Here is a 19781-nt window from a genome sequence, read left to right on the forward strand (position 1 = left end):
CAGTCATTTGTTAATATTGCATGAGAACTTGCCAACTTTGCCGATTTCCAATGGAGAGAGTGCAAGAGTTTCTGAGAACTGAGAATTTCTAAATACGAAGGGAAAATAAGTAATAAAAGTACAATGTGACACGAATAACCACTTGTGAGCGCAACAAAGTGTTGCTCATCGGCTACTTGTTGTGTCAGCGACTATAGCGCCAGCAGGGTGTTCGTGAGACTGCTCCGAGGGCTGCTTTAAGTCCACTCGAAAAGAGCGGTACACTGAGCAAATACTAGAAATGTTGCATGAGGTTCGCGCGCCCGTGCGAAGTCGAGCAGCCTTAGTTCGTTTTCGGACGTTTCGTCGTGGAGGCTGAATTTTCCGACAGTGGGACCAGAGACACCTTCCTTGCCCACCTGGCATTAAAATCACGAAGCACGATTTTTATATAGTGACGGGGGCAGCGCTCATAAAAGTGATCCTTGGACACTTCGTCCTTCTTTTCCGTCGGGGCGTGGGCGCAAATTAGCGAGATAGGAAGTATTATTCGATTATTTCAATAGAATAATTTATTAAAAAAATAGTAATTTGTCGAATGAATGTATGTAAGTAGGAGTCAGCGAAAAAATTAAAAAGGGCGGTCCCAACGTTGGACAATAAAAAAAGTTGAAATCGCCTTGCAAAAATCATTTGGACTCACTGCAAAAACGTGTCTTCAGGAAATAGAGGTATTTTGAGTTGTTATGCTTTTGGAGAAATAGAGTCCATTGGTTTCCATATTCAATACACCCCAAAATGCACTTCAAAATATTACTGAGCTCGAAACTTCTGCAAGGTGCAGAGTGTGGTCATAACCGACCGTATCTCCTGCGTCGGTCTAGGGGTATATCGGCAAAAGCAAAGGGCTATCTCTAAGAGGTATAGAGACTTCGAGCGTTGGGCAAAAACGGTGCGCTAGCCCAGTTAAAAGAGCCCAGGCTGACCGCCGCATGGCTATCAAAATTCTAGAGCGCTACGATAGCCAGAGTGTTCATAAGTTATCTTGCAAGATGGGACGCTTGAGTGGGCCAGAACGTTGTTCGGTGAAAGTGCTGGGCGTAACTTATTTAACACCCTTAATATATGTAAGTACATACACACCTACAGTAGCATAGGCAATATGCGAAGCAAAAAAATTGTATCACTAATGAGAAAAAAATGTAACTTGAGAACCTTTCAAGCAGGTGAAAAGTTAATCGAGCGGTATGCACTTAAAATTGTTTGCAGTGTATTTCAACGCGAAACCCTAGTGTATTTGTAAACACCATTTGCCGCCATTTAATCACCTCTGAAAAAAGAAAACCACCGCCACCGATTCACAGCAGGGAGAAAAACCCAATGCTACCATTATAAATTACGGTAAGCATGTACAAACGTGCACATGGACAACTATATAAGCGCATGTGAAACACTTTTAAATATCGCTCCGCGTGTGAGAGCAATGCCGAAAGCTATAATTTTACATGTTGCTCCTTTAGAGTGTTGCAAGCACCACAAATAACGTTTGCTCACAAATTCCAACTCGAAGTCCAATGGCTACAAGTACAAATTTTATGCAAATTGAGTACGCTCTGAGAGAAAAAAGAGCGCTTCTTGCGCCCAGTAGTAGGCAATGAATTGCCGAAGGAATAATTCGAATGTTTTTGGTTTCGAGTTTGGCGAACGTTAGCGACTTTTTGTCGCACCAGTAGAAGGGAGTGGTACGTCAAAATCTGACGCACATCAGCAGTGTATTGTGCGCTACAGGAAAAAATATTATTATTCAACTTTTAGATTTTTTTTCTTCATTGTCTAATTTTTGTGAACTCTAATCAACTGTGAACTGAACTTAACTCAAAAACTAAGCTGAACTCTTTTCGCCTCAAATTAACTATCAACTCTATCTTCTATCGGAGCTCTATGTGAAACGCGATTATACTGTATTTGGAAAGTAGAACTACTGATTTTGATCCTGACCTGCGAGCACCTGCAAAAATCGTTAAGTTACATGATGATAAACTCTTCTGCATCGTCCCAATTCCCCTCTATTCTTCTTTCGAAAACTTTTTGCTACTATAATCCACTCTAAATCGATCATTTATGTACATATATGATTCAAAGTAATTCCGTGTAGAAAAAAGTAAGTGGTATAGACTTTCAGTTATTTTGCTGTTGCTATCCGACCAATTTACGGATTTTTCGCTGAAGAAACATAAAAGTGACGTGAAGAAAAAGCACAGCACACAAAATATTAACAATTGTGAAAAATGCAAAAAGAGAGTGGAAAGCTATAGAACTAAAGGTGCAAGCGGATGAAAGAGAAAGTCTGAAAACGAAGGACAAAAAGCCAAAATGAAAATGAAAAATAAGTAAATATAGAGAAGACGTGGGATAAGTTGCTCGTTAGTGGTGGCAATTGTGATGTAGTTGTTTGATTCTCAAACTAAAATCGGCGGTCAACAATTCGATGGAAGCAAGACCAAAGTGAGTAACATTTCAAAATTATTCTAAATGGAAATAAGTGGAGCAAGGCACTATATGTTTCACTTAGCGATTACTTAATACTTCTGTTATTGTTGTTGTGTGCTATAGTTTTTTTTTTTTTTGTATCTTTTGAGAATTTCTCGATTTGGGTGTATATGTGCGTTCCTGTTGCCGCAATTTAGGCGCAACACCGCGGGCAAATCGTTGAGAGAAGTCAGGGAATCTCTTTGAGATAGAAAGAATTCGTAACTGCTCGCCACACGAAGGCGGTAGCACGGCATTGCCATTCATTTTTAGCAGGTTTGGCAGTAAGCCAACTACTATCGAAACGATGTTGGAGTGTACGAAAATCTAAAGTGACAAGAAATCGTATAAAATTTCAACTATTTTTGTAATTTTTCTCTAATAAATATCAAGAAATTTTAGCTTTCCGAAAATATACGTATGAAATATTAAAACACAGTAATTAAATTGAAGTCCGAGTTGGTGTAAAATACCGAAAAAGACACAAACATCCGCATTGCAAGGCTACAAAGCTAACAATTAAGCATTCGTGCTAGGCAGCTTAAAAACTATGTGTGAACGTGTGTATATACATATTTACTTAAAAAGGATATAATTATTTGAAAAGGCTTCGAGGGCAAGCAATGATTTCAATATTTCGTGTTGCCAAGCAGCAATTGCTTTGTATAAATATTAAACAGCGCTTTTAGAAGAAATTTACAAGTGTATAAGTGGGTGTATGTATGTATATGTGTCTATATGAGTAATATAATCATTGCTGTGCTAAGATTGGTTGGACATTTGGAACAACACGCGATATATTTTTCATACAAACATATGTAGCTATGCATCTACATATATACACTTTTCTTCCAAACCACTTTGAGGTAAAATACCGCTCTGTTGCTTTGCTCTCGCCGCACAACCACCTGAAGAGTAATGACGAAAGTTGTTGGCTTCACACGTAGCCCAAATGTTTTCAGCTAATACGCATATATAGTATGCATACTCGTATCTACATACATATGTACATTTGTGCAAATGAAATAAGTAAAATCTACAAATGTCGATGTCTAGTTACAAGTAAAACACCAATAAATTAACATTCGAATCGCTTACGTAGTTAGATTAACTAGAACGCAAACCTGGAACAGGTATTTATTAAATGTAGATACAGCATCGGTCATATAAATATCGCCCCATTTCAGAGTTATATTGTTTGCCACTAATGTTTATTTATTTATTTTTAAGAATTTTTAATTTAAAAAAATTCATTCTCATAAAAAGCCCACATTAAAAGTTTAAAACTTTACAAAAAATTAAAAAAAATAATCAACATCTCTTCATCCATACTTAAAATTTTTTTCTCAGAAGTGTTAGAATTTTTTGGAGTATACAGTTTTAGTGCGATAATGTGTAATTTTCAAGTGGCAAAAAATTACCACGGATTTATTTAAATTTTCTTCTTGCCCAAGATGTCGCGGTTTTCTTCCATATAAAAATAAATGATATGCATTCGTTATATGAAAGCGAATGCGATAAAAAAATCAACCAACACCGATACAAAAAAATTATAAAAAAGTAACGGTAATTAATAGCCACTCGAAACTTGCTCGTTATTACACTAAAATTAAGTGGGATATAAAATTGTATACTAAAAAAAATCAAGCATTTCTAAGAAAAAAGTTTGAAATACGAATGAAAACATGTTGAACTTTTTGTTTTTTAATCTAATATATAAAAATCTCGTGCCGCAGTGTTAGTGATCGAACTCCTCCTAAACGGCTGGACCTATCTTTATACAAATTTTTGTATATACCGCTTGGTGCAGGGGGCGTGGCACCTCCCATACAAACTGAATTTTTCATACTGCATATCTCTGGAAGTGTTCATGGTAGAGTACTGGAACTTGGTATGTACAAAATATATAAAATCAATCGCATAGTCATGATTAAAAATTGGGGCTATTGGAGAAAGGGGCGTAGTACTTTCCATATAAATAGAATTTCTCCGAAAATGTTCATGTTAGAGTACTCAAACATGGTATGGAGATATATGAAATCAGTCACATACTCTTAGAGGAAATTTCGGCAATTTGAAAAAGGGCGTGGCGCCTTTCAAACGCACTAAACCGTAATATTAGAAGATTGAAAATGTTGGACCAAAATTCTTCAATACAAAAAAATTATTTTGGGTGGGATGAAGTTCGCCGGGTCTGCTAGTTTTCTATAAAGTTTTAAACTTGGGTTTATGTATTCTTAAAAATAAATAAATAATAATACTTACAAAGAATATCACTTTGCAATAGCATGCGACTGATATGACCGATACTGTATGTAGGCGTTTTTGTAAATATCTTATATACATAAGTAAATGTGTAAGTATGCATGTACCCGAATGATTCGACACACGTGTATTGTATTAAATATAGTATATATTTTGACACACGAAAGCAGCCGGAACTTGTAGCTTCACTCGTCAACTAAATTGCTTACATACATACATACGTATGCATATGTGTATTTATATAATACATACATGTATGTATATAAAACAACTACAAATATGAAATCGAATCACGAGAATTTTTTTAATTAAATAGTTTCTTGGCATTTTCTTGACGAATGTATGTATGTCATAACCAGAGCTATAAAATATGCATAAAAACGCTGATTTTAAGCGCTTAAAAATGCTCGATAAGTAAACAAAATATGCTCTTAAATATGCGAGATCGCCGCTAAGTTTTGTGAGAAAGTTCGTCATAGTTTTGCTAAAACACCCTCTCCCTTGGTCAAAAGACGATAGTCTTTCGTAAGGCAATTGTCATTGCTGATTTTTGTGCTGCAAGATTAAGTTAAATTAAAAAAAAAAAGTACAGTGAATCAAAGAAGTGACCACGTGCCTATTTTTTTAAATATGCATAATGTTTTTCGAGTTAAGATTTTTTTGCTATTTTTCTAAAAAAAAATTTTGCCAAACTAATTTGCCTAATTTTCCCTTTAACCTAAACAATATAAAACTTATTTTGAAAATCATTACGAATATTAAAAAAATCAGCATTTCGTCAATCGTGTGAATCACTATATATTTTAAACAATAAAAACTAATAAATAAAAGAAAATTAAATTTAAAAATAAAATTAAAAGAGTTTTAAAAATTAAATAAATTTAAAGAAATATTTTTTTTTCTTTTTTAAAACAACAAAATCGAATATTTAATTTTTAAAAATAAAATAATTAAATCAAAAAGGGAAGAAAATAGTACCTAAAAATTCAATAAATAAAGAAATATATTTATATTTAAAAACTCTTAAAATTTAAAGAAAATTAAATTAAAAAATACAAAAAATTAAAATTAAAATACCGAATAAGATCCTAGGTTAGGTTAGATGGCTGCCCCTTGAAGGGGGCTCACTAAGACCGTGAAAATTGGCCCTTTGTGATACCACTGCGAATGGTAACTGCTAAGTTAGAGCGAGAATCACTGAGTGCCGAGAACGAAGTTTCGCAGCAGGCCAATATTCAATATTAATCACGGAGAGCTCCTCCGGACTTGTCAGAGAGCATGAGCAGCGACAGAGGGGGTCCGATAAGATATTTTATCTCACTGCATGAACCCAAAAGGACATTGTCCTGTTAGTACACCCACTAGAATTGAGAGATCCATTGACCGCGTCCGGTCCACCCTCCCAAGAGTAGTCCACAAGTGGTCAGGGGAACTCCCACAATCTCTCTTCTTGGCGATAATTCCTCAAGGGTGCCGCCTTTGGCGGGTTCATCAGCCGCGCAGTTTCCTGTGATATCTCTATGGACTGGCACTCAGAGAAGTTTCAGAAAGTAGTATTCCGACGCTATCGAGAGCAAATTAAGGCGTTCCCAAACAAGATTCGAGCGTACCGTAAGTGTGCCCAGATAAAAAAAGAAAGTGCGCCTGGGCCACACTGGAGTAGTGAAACCTACGTTACATGCATATCTATTTTGTCTCATAACCAATATACATACAGACATATGTACATACATACATACATCTGCTTTTGGTTAAGGTTATATTCTTTGTCTTTTTTCTATCCAGATCCCTACCTCTACCGCTGTTCGTTCTAATTACATTTTTGTTATTCTGTTTTCCTTTATCTTAATTTGTATCTTTATACTATAGCGATAACAAAATCGATAGTAACATCCAATAAAATATCGATAACAAAACCTATAAACAAAAAACAAAATCGACAAAAATATCCATAACAAAATCGATAAAAATATCCATAACAAAATCGATAACAATATCGCTAAAAATATCCATAACAAAATCGATAAATATCGCTAACAAAATCGATAAATGTTGATAACGAAATCGATAAGTATCGATAACCAAATCGATAAATATCGATAACAAAATCGATAAAAAACATCTCTAATTAAATAGTAAAAACATCGATTACAAAATCTATAAAAATATCGATAACAAAATTAATAAAAATATCGATTGATATATCGATAGGTTCCGAAAATATCGATAGCAAAATTGTTAACAATATCGGTAAAAAACCGATCAAATATCGATAACAAAACAAATAAAAATATCGATTATTTTATCGATAAGTCCCGAGAATACCGAAAATCTCTAAAATCCCAAAATAGTTCCCATATTGAATCTCTGTGTCTCTATCTATATCCTTTTCTCTATAATTACCTTTATTTTAATCTTTCTTCCCCTATCTTCATCTTTACTTTTATCGGTATCCCCATCCTCCTCTTTGTCTTTACTTTGATATTTATCATTTTCTTCATCTACATATTCCCTTCACTTTTACCTTTACATATATATAAGTAACGTGTTTAAATTTACCTTGGTCTTCATTTTTGCCTTTATCTTTAAGCACATTTGTTTTTGTTTTTAATTTTTAACTTTGTTTGCCTTTATCCTTTTTTTATCTATGTACGTAGTCACCTTTACTTATTGTATTGGTCTTTTTCTAAATGTTATTCTTTAATCTTTTATTAGCAAATTTTTGTTAAATTAATACCATATGCATACACACAAGAAGCACTTGTTTCAGCCCCAACCAGTTCCGTTGCACCATTTCCGTTACATCATTTCCAATTTGCCAATTTACTCCCAACCAACCAACCGCCGGCTAGGTGATTATCGTGCGCAAAATCAATCAGGCATGGCTTTGCCATTAAAAGGCTGAGGAATAATTTCAGGAAAGCCCACTTACACCTATAACACCAAATAGTTTTTAGTTTAATTTTAAACGCTTAGAATTCTACTTCTCTTGCTGCCAACATTAGTCGCTGATCGCTCATTTTCAAACTATCCGCGTTGTTTGTATTATGAACAGTAACAGGCGATTCTGTTTGATACCGAACCACCCGGTAACCGGAAAATTGTGTTACCAAAAAATTACATCACATCACCGTTTTGATTCATTCAGCTATAAAGTTTTGTAGAAATTTTGGTGTGGCATATTTCACGGAGCAATATTTTGTTACCTGCCTATGAGATGGTAACAAAATTTACCGGCCACAAGAGCGCGCAGAATACGAAAACATAAAAAAAATGGCAGGAACTCTATTTACCGGTAACAAGATTTTTTTTAACCAACGCAGAATAGGCCTGTAAATAGCCAAGACGAAAGGCATCGAGTAACAAAACTGTTCACTCCGTTATTAACTAAAACCAGGAATTTTTTGAATTGCAGCTGCATTTTATAGACCAGTAAGTAAGTATTTTTAGGCAGGAAAGGGTCTGTTGGGACTGCTAGTCCTGTATATTTTTGTAAGCAAATACTCTTATATTTTCCGATACATCTTTTCAAAAGCCAACAAGAATTTAAAAAAAAAAATCAATTTCAGGATACTGTACCATCACCGCACTTACCTACCAGCGTATAAATTTAAAAATCACTTTTTACACCGCCCACTGGTTCTGCCATAAAAGAGAGATAACTATGGGCAAACACTTTTAATATAAAATGGACAACAAGCAATATTAATAAAACAAGAAAACAACGACAAAAATTTAACGTGAAAATTATGTCAACGATACAACGAAGCAATACTCAACTGTGAGCGAAAAGGAAAATTTTAAAAATTTAGATATAGCAAAAAAATTAAAGCATCAAAGGCGTTAAGAACGTTTGCAAATTATGAATTAACTTTACTCAAAAAAAACAAAAATTAAAATTTGGCTACTACGAGTTATACGCGCGCAAGTAGATAACAGAATAGTTTAATTTTTTTCATGTGCAGAAGTGAGTTACGGCCCCATTTGAAGGTTCTAAGGCAAACGTTTCGCACAAAATGTCTGTCGAGTGCATGCGACCTTCGAGTAATAAAATCATCATCACGCCTGGGGCCACACTCAGCTACGCCAAAAATTCATCGGCGCGACCACGATCAACAAGTCGGCAATTGTCGTCGGTTGTGAGGGCCCAGCATCCAGCAGGGAACGCAGCGGGCAAGGGAAAGTCTGTGATGCCACAAAAAATACCAACAACACCTCCAAAGCAGCAATCAAGTATTTTGGTGGTAAGAAAAACTGGTGTAACGCAACCCTCACCAGTGTCGGCATTGCAAACAACCGCTAAGGTAGCACCACTGGCACCCTTGTCGCAGAATACATGCAAACGCAGCAACTGGGACAATATCACAGATGGAGGTAGCAAAAAACATATAGTAAATGGCACTATTAGCGTTGATCGCATCGATTTGGAATTGGAGGGAGCAGCAAGTGATGTGGAATTCTGCAAACGACTCGAGTGGTCGGCCGCCCAATCTTTGGTCGAAATGAATGCAAAAGAGAAGCAAAGACGTAGTGCCGCCGCAGCACAATCGGCTACAGATAAAAAACCGTTGACGCCAATGGCGGTCCGAGAAGCAGAAGCAGTGGTCACATCACTTTCTGGAACTGTGTTGAGTGATTTGAATTCACAAGATAACGAAGGTAAGCGTAATTTTATGTCTCATAACGTATATTATTATTTTCATTATATTCATATGTGCATATATGTACATATATGTATATACATATGTACATACAATACAAACATACATAAATAAGCAATTTGCGAACTAATCCCCCCAAAAGAAATATGTGCTTCCCCAAGAAAATCATGATTCATGAAGCATTTTATAACTCCCACCAAAATATTTGTCTCAGTTTAGGTAAATGCGCCGGATGGGCGAGATTAATACTCCGGAGTGTCTGGAGTGGGGAATGTTCGGTCTATTCGACGGATGCAGTTATGTACATACATACATATCTATATAAATAAATTTTTAGATAACTATGTGTATTAGGGTGCCCATCGAAAAAAAAATTAGAAGTTTCAAGACCCTACCCCCTAGTTCCTTTTTATCAGAAATATTATTTCCTATTTTTATAGATTTTTTTTTTTAAATCATTTAGAGGTCGCGACTTGTCATTTTAGGTCAGAAAGTACGGTTTTGTAGATATATCAGTTTTTGAATGACTAGTTTTCATTCAATTTTAAAGATCGAACATGTTGTGAGAAGAGAATTTATAGGCCTTTAAAATGATGTTTAGATATCTTTTCTCACACTTGGATTGTCGGGATTTTTCATTGGGCAAATCAAAAAAAAAAAAAAAAAAACATTCTTTCGTACTTTTTTAAGTTTTGACCATCACTTATTTCCACAATTTTTAAATATGTAGTACTATCTTAAATTAAATCTATTTTCAAATAAACTGACACCCATTTATTGCAATCGCATAAAACCCGTCGAAGTTAGGCAACTTATCCTTAATACCGCCTTGAGTTTATACGGCGTATGTACCGTACTTTCAGATTATTTGAGCAGTGTGGCTAAGAAAATCATCAATATTTATTTTAAATTGATATATACAATCGTTGTTAGCAAACAGTTGGTTTTAAAACATTTTTTATGAAAATGGGGGTGGCATCGCCTTGACGATCTCGACCAAATTAAGTATACACAAAAATAAGTCCTTCCCAAAAAATGAAAAGTTTTTGCTGGGATATTTTAGGGGGAGTAGGTTTTGTCCGATTTTAAAAATATTCAAGACGGTGCCTGATCGGTCAAGTAGTTTTTGAGATATGCATATATCATACAAGTAGGCGGTGGCACACCCATTTTCCTAAAATTTCTTGAACCACTGTTTTGCTAAAGAGCGACTGTATATATCAATTTTGAATAAATATTAATGAATTCCTTAGACACACTGCTCAAAAAATCTGAAAGGCCGGTACATACGCAATAAAAATTCAAAAGAAAAATTCGATGGGCACCCTAATGTGAGTCTACATACATACGGCCATGCATACGAAGTTAAAGAAAGTCCATATTTTTAATTTAGCATTGGAGTTTTGTTGAAAAACGTTAAATTGCAACCACTACATTTTCCTGGTTATGTTGCAGAAACTGTTCTAATAAAATTTGTTTTAATAGCGACTCTGAAATTTTAGCATTTTCAAAATCCTTTTAATCCATAAGCACTTTAACTTTTAATTGCTTTCAAATATGTACATAGTACTTCGGAGCATTTGCAATTATGGCCAATTTCAAAATGTACGGTAGTTACCATAAAAATAAGCTTGACCAAATGAATGTGAACGTTCACACTTTGGAGCGTACGGGTGAGCAGTTTTTTTCTTCTAATAGACCATTTAAGGACTTAATTCGCATATGTATGTATTTATGTATGTAAAAGTTTTAATTCCAAATATGCAATGCAATTTCCGTTGAGCATTAAAACGTTCCAACAACAATCTAAATATAATATGTGTATGTATGTGTACATCTTGCTAGCTTATAGTAGCAATTTCCTAAGACAAATTTTACAAAAGGGAATAAAAATCTCTCCAACTAATTTTCTTCAACCATTTATTTTGCAAAAATTCAAATACAAGACTTCTCACATTCTAAGCTAAAACCACTCCAAATGTATAAAATTCCATGATGTTGATGAAAAGTTTTTGTATTCTTTCCGTATAACTGAATAGAAGTGATTTTAAATAAAATATGTATGTAGGTAGTTAAATATTTAGGAAACAATGTATTTTCAATTGTTCCTACTTCTTGCATCAGAATATAATTTCATAGAAAAAGTGGACTTAGCAATTTTTCACTCTAAGGGCCGGTTACTCAATATCTGGAATCTCCGGTTAAATATAGTTATCGACGTTACCGACTCCCTGTTGTCTGTATGGAGTCGAAGACGTCGGTAACGATGTTTAACCACAGATAAGTGCTAACCAGACATTGAGTAACCGGCCCTAAAAGTGTTCTTACACGATATGTATTTCCATCTGTAAATGTGACTGTTTCGATACATACATATGTAATTGCATCTGTCTGTCAAGTTCAAAGTTTTTTATTAACTGTTCACACTCAACAAAAACGAAATAAAATAAACACAGATGATTCTATCTGCATGTCAGATGAAAATAGAAACCTTCTATTTCGTATGTACGTGCAACTGATATGTAAAGAAATGAATCTAATATGCCTTTACACGATATGTTGTCATTTCCATATGCAAAAAGTGGCATGTAGGTAGTCTGCTTACAATTTAGAAACGAATACGAATTATAACGAACGCCCGACGAGTATTCGGTCACATCATAATTTCCGACGGTGGTTCCAAAGATAACTTCCTTGCCCACCCTGGCATTGAAGTCGCCAAGCACGATTTTAATATCATGGCGGGGGCAGCGCTCGTATGTGCGCTTCAAGCGCTCATAGAAAAGATGCTTGGACGCCTCGCTCTTCTCTTCCGTCGGTTCATGGGCACAGATCAGCGAGATGTTGAATTATCTTGCTTTGATGCGGATTTTCGGCTAGACGCTCGTCCAACGGGGTGAACGACAGTACTCGGCGACGGAGTCTCTCTCCCACCACAAATCCAACACCGAATTCGCGCTCCTTAACATGGCAGCTGTAATAGACGTCGCAAGGCCCCAGACATTTTTCGCCTTGTTCCGTCCAACGCATTTCTTGGATGGCGGTGATGTCAACTTTTGTCCTTACGAGGACATCAACCAGCCGGACAGGGGCACCTTCCCATTAAGGGTCCGGACATTCCAGGTGCATGCACTCAAATCATAGTCCTGTAAACATTTGCCGTGGTGGTCATAATAAGGGGGGCCTCATCTGAGGCATTGTTTCGCTTCTTCACTGAAGCGTGACGGGTCTCAAACCCAGCGCACAACCCATTGCTTGGGCGGGGTGGTTTCGCAACCGGATACACGTTTATATACTTAGCGGGCCGTTTGCTTCAAGACAGACACCCGCTTGTAGCCGCACCTACTGGTGAACAGACGCTGCAGACTTCAGGGAGCCCTTAAACCGAATAAGTCGGAGTAGCCTCACCGAAGCTCACTCTCCTTCTGCCTTAACTCAAGGCTCCTCACTGATTGGTTACCGTTCTCGCACATGAGTTGTTCTCGTTGCCCAGAGTGCGCGAACGAGGACGCAAGAGTCGGGATTGGGTATAGTTGTGCAACTTCATACTCAGCACAACGACTATACTCGATTTCACTTCTCATTTATACATAATTTAAAATCCCCCCCCCCCCTCCCCCCTAAATTCGAAAGCTTACTTTGAGAAAATGTCGGCGTTGGGGATTGATCCAGTCTATTGTCTACTATTCAAATGAATCGATCATTAAGTATGATGATTTCATCGCTCGCGTAGGACTCAAAGGTATTTCGATATTTCAACGTAGTTTTCCTGACCAATTTTAAATAATCAATATAAGTATTAACAACAAGCAGGCCCCAAAACCAAAGGATGCACCATTGTGTGAGTTTTTGAACATCATTAATGATGTGCTAGTTTTTGCCAACCAGGATATAAAAATTGAGGCTGGTAGGGGTGTGATTGCAATGTGAATTTGTTTAAATTAAGTTCTAATAAGCTTTGGCAGTTTCAATAACCGATGCCGCAACGTGTGGTATGTGGGCGAATACATACCACAGCGCCGTGGATGCTACGAGTATTTCATACATTATTATTTCGGCACAGCCACGCTACGTAGTCGTAAATGAAAGCGGAGGCAAGTAACGGTGCGGAAAAAGTATTTATTTTGAAACCATACTCGCTTGTATGCAGATTAGGTCACTCAAGCACTCTGAGGGGCGGCCAGTAGGCCTCGCGTGGCAGAACACTATTTTAATCGCTCCGTAATTATGCGAAATATTCGCATACAATTCATATTTTCACAGCTGCATAGTAAATAAACGCGAACAAGCCTTTACACGAGCAACACTCAGATGCAAATGCTCGCGGGCTTACTAGTATCTTCACATGCATACATATGTACATATAAACAGACACACACACGTGTATATACTTTATCTTTTTATACACCGTAGTTTTCGCACACGAGCGCAGGCTTTTGAATATTTTGATCTAGTTGGGGGGTGGTTTCAAATGATGCAAATGGCCTGAAGTCGCGGACGATATGCGGAGAACAACTCGAGGGGTTGATATGCAACAGTAATACCTCTGATGACACCAAGGACGCGGTTATCTGCTGCTATCACGGTAACAGCGTCACGCACCAAATTGACTTTGAACGCTTCGAGCGCCGAATTTTGTGGAAAAGTAGCAATGAAACGTTTGCTTAAAATGAATTGAGGTAAAAGGTGGGCTTCAGCTGATTTTCCATGAGTTTGCCAGCTTTCCGTAAAGCAACAGCCTACCAGCAGCTTTTGTCGTTTTGTTGTACAAAGGACCAAGTAAAATCACACCGTATAAACATTAGCGCTCACATACTAGCATACATATATACATACTCATATGTATGTACATTAGGTATGTTCCATACCGAAAAAAACTATACTCCTATATTTTTAGTTTGAAATCAAAAAATTTTTAGAGGTCGTTCAAACCACGCAAAAAACATCTTTTCGTAGAAATGGTATGCAATCCTTGAAAATCAAAATTTTCTATCAGAAAACTCTGGTTATCTTTAGGAGCATTCCAATAATAATACCCAATTGTTTATTTAACCATTTTTTAATACTGGCGATTTTTATGGATCCCCTATTATATTTTCAGGGGTTGTTGGCGACCTATAAAATATAGTTACTACGAAAAAGTGTTAAATAAAGAATTGGGTCTCCTGAAAGAAACAGAGTCCGATCGAAAAATATTGATTTTTAAGAATTCTATACCATTTCTATGAAACGTTGTTTTACACCATATAAAATACAAGGGAAACTTTAAGTGCTTTGAGCGACCTCGAAATATATTTTTTGATTTCAAAAAAAAATAATGTGGGTATACTTTTTCGGTATAGAACAATCCTGGAATTAAAATTCCAAATGTACTTTTTATCACGCATTTTTGGACAGAGTGTATATAAACAGCTGTACTCTAAATAAAGAAGAAGCCCGCACGATTTACATACAAATGCATACACATATGTATGTACATATGTACACATCGGAACCTGAGTGGAAGATCGACCTATGTCGGCAACGCTCGACAAACGCCCTATCTCAGAAAACTTTTCAAGAACGCTCTACTTTAGGATTTGATTGAAGAATGCCCTATTTCAGAGTTTTATTGAAAATATCCTATCTCAAATTAAAATGTATTGAAAATGTGCAAAGGTTAAAAACTTGTATTACTCTAAAGCAGTGTCGAGAAAACGGCAACATTCGCGTTGAATTCTTTTCAAACACTCCTAAGCGACCGTTCTTTTTTTAATATATACCGCCTTTTTCATAATAAAACCTTAAAATAGGTTTTAAATGTTATTTATAAAAACACTTCTTTAAGTTTATTTATACCTTTTCTAAAAGGCAGTATTCATAAAATCACGTAAACAACAATTTAATTAAATGGCGGTCTTGCTACTATTTTTCAATATAAACTCTTTTTAACTGAGCACTGAGAATATGAAAAGCGATACGTAAATCCTTGTCAGCGGTTAACTGTGCACTGTGAATTCGGCCCTGAATGTTGTTTTAAGCTTAACATCCATCAAATTTCGCCAAACTTCACAACGGTTAGCACACATTCATATGTTTGTATGTAAAATACAATTGGCGGATCGGAATTATTTTGCGNCTCTTTTTAACTGAGCACTGAGAATATGAAAAGCGATACGTAAATCCTTGCCAGCGGTTAACTGTGCACTGTGAATTCGGCCCTGAATGTTGTTTTAAGCTTAACATCCATCAAATTTCGCCAAACTTCACCACGGCTAGCAATTTAGGTATGTATGTATATACACATGTACACATTCATATGTTTGTATGTAAAATACAATTGGCGTATCGGAATTATTTTGCGTATATAAATAAGTATCAACATATATATATATATATATATATATATATATAGATATGTATATATATATATGTATATAGGACATTTGTTGCTCATTCTAACAAATGAAAATTTGCAATCCACCCTACAAATTTCAGAACTGCTTCTGAACTATTGCCAAACTGGTACAGAACCGGGCAGTTGAAACTTGCGTTGTGATGAGTGGCGCTGTCGTCAAAGTTCCTCACATTTAGCATTGCCAGCTGAGAAGTGCTAAATGTGCAAACTCTCACTTCTCGTACAACGCGAAGTAGCTTCGCGAGAAGACCTCTGCCTCAAACATCGTTTGTCGTGATTTCAAATCGCAGTGGAGTAGAGGTGGAAAACTATCGATGGCACTATCGATAGTATCGATGGTTTTTGACTATCGAAAACATCGATGGTTTTGTAAGCACTATCGATAGTTTTCACTCGTGCATACATATATAGAGATGGCTGCTTGAAGCCAAAAATCGTTGTTATGTTTAATTTTTGGACGTTTTTAAGCAAAAGTAGAGGGGCCCAGTTGTAACTTCGTAGGACATCGCCGTTTTCAAAAAGACAGTTGATTTTAGTATTGATTTTAATATACGTATGAAAACCCAGTGTCGTCTATTTTCTAGCCAGCTCGGCGCGAGTTCTGCGCCAGTTTGATTGGCTGCGGGGTGACGATTCCATGGAGAAATAACTGGAATGTCAGACAGTCACTCAATTTGGTTTGAGTGTGCTAACTGACATTTACCGTCTGGTTTGTATGTGTCTAGTTCATGCATTATTGCGGTCACGTGCGCATCTCATACATACATATGTATGTATGGATGTGTTGTACGTTCCTGCAAAACGGCCAATTGTAAATTTAAATCAGTTTTTGACAGCCGCCATCGCGTCAAATAATGAGGCCATTCGTCATGTGCGCGAGTGGAATTTTTTTCGGTTTACTCTTAGTTAGAATGGACGTCAGCTATTTGCGTAATTTGCCTTCGGTGATTTATCCAATCAAAACATATCTACACACACGATTGATGAAAAGTAATGACAGACTTTCCCTAGTTAACCGTTAATAAAAAAAGGTATTTTTAAAAACTTTGCAAATTTCGACTATGGTGGTAAGTCGTTCATAATCCAACACTTGTCTGTAATATATGCATTATTCAAGACTTTGTTTACTTAGGAATCAGCATTTCCACGAATAACACCGTTCGACAAAAACCAAAAATTTTTAAACCACACGAAAAAATAAATATATTCACAAAACTAGGGGCCAAATATAAGTAGATAGTAAAACTGCGTTTTTAATTTAACTTTCTGACGTCAGGTTTTTTAAAGGCCTTTGAAATTTCTAGGCTATGATTGAATTAAAAAATTTTTTAAAAGATTTGGTGAATTGTAGAGTAACAACATGGGTATCAATTAAAAGGAACAATTTTTTAGAATTGAAAAAAAAAAATAATTTGTTGGTGCACCAGGACGAAAAAGTGTTGACAATGTCTTTTTAAAACTTTATCCTTGACTATTCTTGGAAATTTTCAATGTTTTTTTTTTTGAAAAACATATATCTCAAGGACTAATATCTTAACCATCACATCCTCGAATTGCGTCCTTCTAACTTGATTAGTTTTAAATAAAAAAATGTTCACTTCTCTTTGTAAGATATTCAGAGTTACAATATACATAAATGAAGATACTGGAATCATTAATATGCCCGCCTCAGTTTTCCCATTTTCCTCCGTAGATTCATTTGTGTACCAAACCAACCCGTTAGGTTCATGTGCCATGCGGTCATTGACAAATTTCATCAGGAAATTCATGTAACCCATTATAAATATTTCCGATTTTAAAGTTGGAAGTGTTTTGAATTCTCAGTTCCGCATTGGTCACCTCCTTTTTTATTAAAATAGAAATGGAAGGTATTCCAACCAAAGCGCTGCGTGCATCAGCTGGTAAGGTCTTCATAGCTCCTGTTATGCCGCTGTCGATTATTCTTTGCAATTTAGGTGCTTAGTTTACTGCCTGCGGTTCTTTTTGGAGAAAGCATAGGTTACTATTGACTTTGCGACAGTGTTGAATGACCAATAGGTAATTTTGGGCGTAAGGCGCCGTGTTTTACCAAAAAGTCACGAACAAGCAGATAACGCCTTCATTGCCTTGCTGATTGCAGCAGTTTCGTCATGTAGCCCTGTTATGCAGACTACGAGATTATCTGCTTAGCCCTGCGTTTCAAGTTCATCTACATCATAGTCTACAAGAGGGGACAGAGTACACCCCCTTGATGGCATTCTCTTGTAGCTGTTATTGATTTTATCGCGCCTCCTAATTCCATATTAATCTTTAGTTATACATAAGCACTAATATGTAAATAATTAAGTATGTGTTTACATACCTGTGTATCGGGTGATTTAATTCAAATTTGTTTCATTGGCAATACTGTAATTCAAAAAGCTTCCCTACCATCGAAGAAGGAACTTTTATATAGTGTAAGATTTAGGCTCCACTCCGCTTACTGAAGCATTCCACTAATTCCACTATATTCTACAAAAACTCTTTGGGCTTTACACTGAATTTGCTTACATTATCTTTTCATATCTTTTCCTCCTAATTAAATTTCAGTTAACCTTTGCTACCACCACTAATTGCTGCAACCCATATGAATGTATATAGGTATGTGTGTAGCAAATTTTGTTGTCCCGCCATATGTGCATGAATTATGACATGCCATAGCGTATACGCAACTTACTTACATAACTATATTGAACGCTAAATATGTACATGCATACCTAATCATACATACACTTTGCATATTAGGGTGGTGCTTAAAAATGTCAGAATCATGGTGTTTATTATTTTATATGAATAAGTATTAAAAATATGTCAAAATTTTCACACTTTAAGTCAAAACTTTGCCGAATTTCTGCGATTATTTTTATAAAATTTTTGTTAAAAATGGTCAAAAATTTATATGTATGACTTTATTTTAAACGTTGAACAAAATAAAGGTGCAACCCATACAAAATTTTGGTATTTTTAATAACCACCCTAATGGTTATTTATGTACACACATACATACATATGTATGTATACATTGTGTATATGGCCAGAGCACTGTTAAACATTTGTTGTTATTTCGCAGACATTTAACTGGATTTAAATGGAAAATTAATTACCCAAACACTATTAGGCTCGCATACATTTTATTGAGAATTTCAAAAATGATTTTCAACGGTATTTAACTTTATAAATTGCTATTTCATAAGCTCATCATGCAGTGTTTCAACCGAATGCCCTCGATATTTAATATTTTTATTGATATTAAATAACACAGGCCAACAATTAGAAGAATATATTTTGGTGCCGATATATCTTTAGTGGTTCGTTATTTATAAGGTGTTATTGTCAACATTAATTTCATTTTGTTTTTTTTCTTTTCTTACGTATAGTTTTAAATTGAACGTCAGTTTTGTATATTAGCTATAATCAATACTTTTTTGTGGGCGCATTTGACGTCTTATCTTTCTATATATAAATTGATTTTAATAGAAGTTGTCTCAAAGAGCCAAATGTATTTTGTTATATTTGTGGTGAATACACAATCAAATGGTTCCGAAAATCTCTAAGTGATTTTGTAACAAAAATAGATTTCCTTCTGCAAATCCAAATTTTTGGATGAATACAAACTGGGGATACCCCAAACCGTTTGTAAACTGTGTTGTGGACACTTGAGACAGTGGGCCAGTGATCGGAGATGCCGCATGAGTTTCGGAGTGGGGTTAATTTTCGTGCTGTTAACTAAAAAAATGATTTCTCCGACATAGAATCGGCTAAAACACGACTAACGCATTCAGAGGAAGTACGTATTCCAACATATTTTCCATCCGTGACCCATTATTCGAAGAAATCTCCAATGAATTGAGCAGCGACAGTGATTCCGAAGAAATACGTCTACAGAGCCAAAACTTTAAGCCAAGAAGAATTAAATGATTTGAGAACGGATC

At 35.8% G+C, this 19781-nt stretch overlaps 1 protein-coding gene across 1 annotated transcript in view; it reads left to right on the top strand.

Moving 5' to 3' along the window:
* The first annotated feature begins 1714 nt into the window (after positions 1-1714).
* Positions 1715-19781, top strand: part of LOC108366083 (zinc finger protein 79-like) — a 24266-nt gene continuing 6199 nt past the window's right edge. The window contains exons 1-2 of the mRNA XM_017620365.1: positions 1715-2484; positions 8343-9432. Coding sequence (XP_017475854.1) covers positions 8790-9432 — 643 coding nt within the window. The 5' untranslated portion in view covers positions 1715-2484; positions 8343-8789. The remainder of the gene's footprint in view (positions 2485-8342; positions 9433-19781) is intronic.

The sequence above is a fragment of the Rhagoletis zephyria genome, unplaced genomic scaffold (assembly GCF_001687245.7).
Source record: "Rhagoletis zephyria isolate East Lansing unplaced genomic scaffold, Rhagoletis_zephyria_1.1 Rzeph_scaffold_02129, whole genome shotgun sequence".
Taxonomy (NCBI): Eukaryota; Metazoa; Arthropoda; class Insecta; order Diptera; family Tephritidae; genus Rhagoletis; species Rhagoletis zephyria.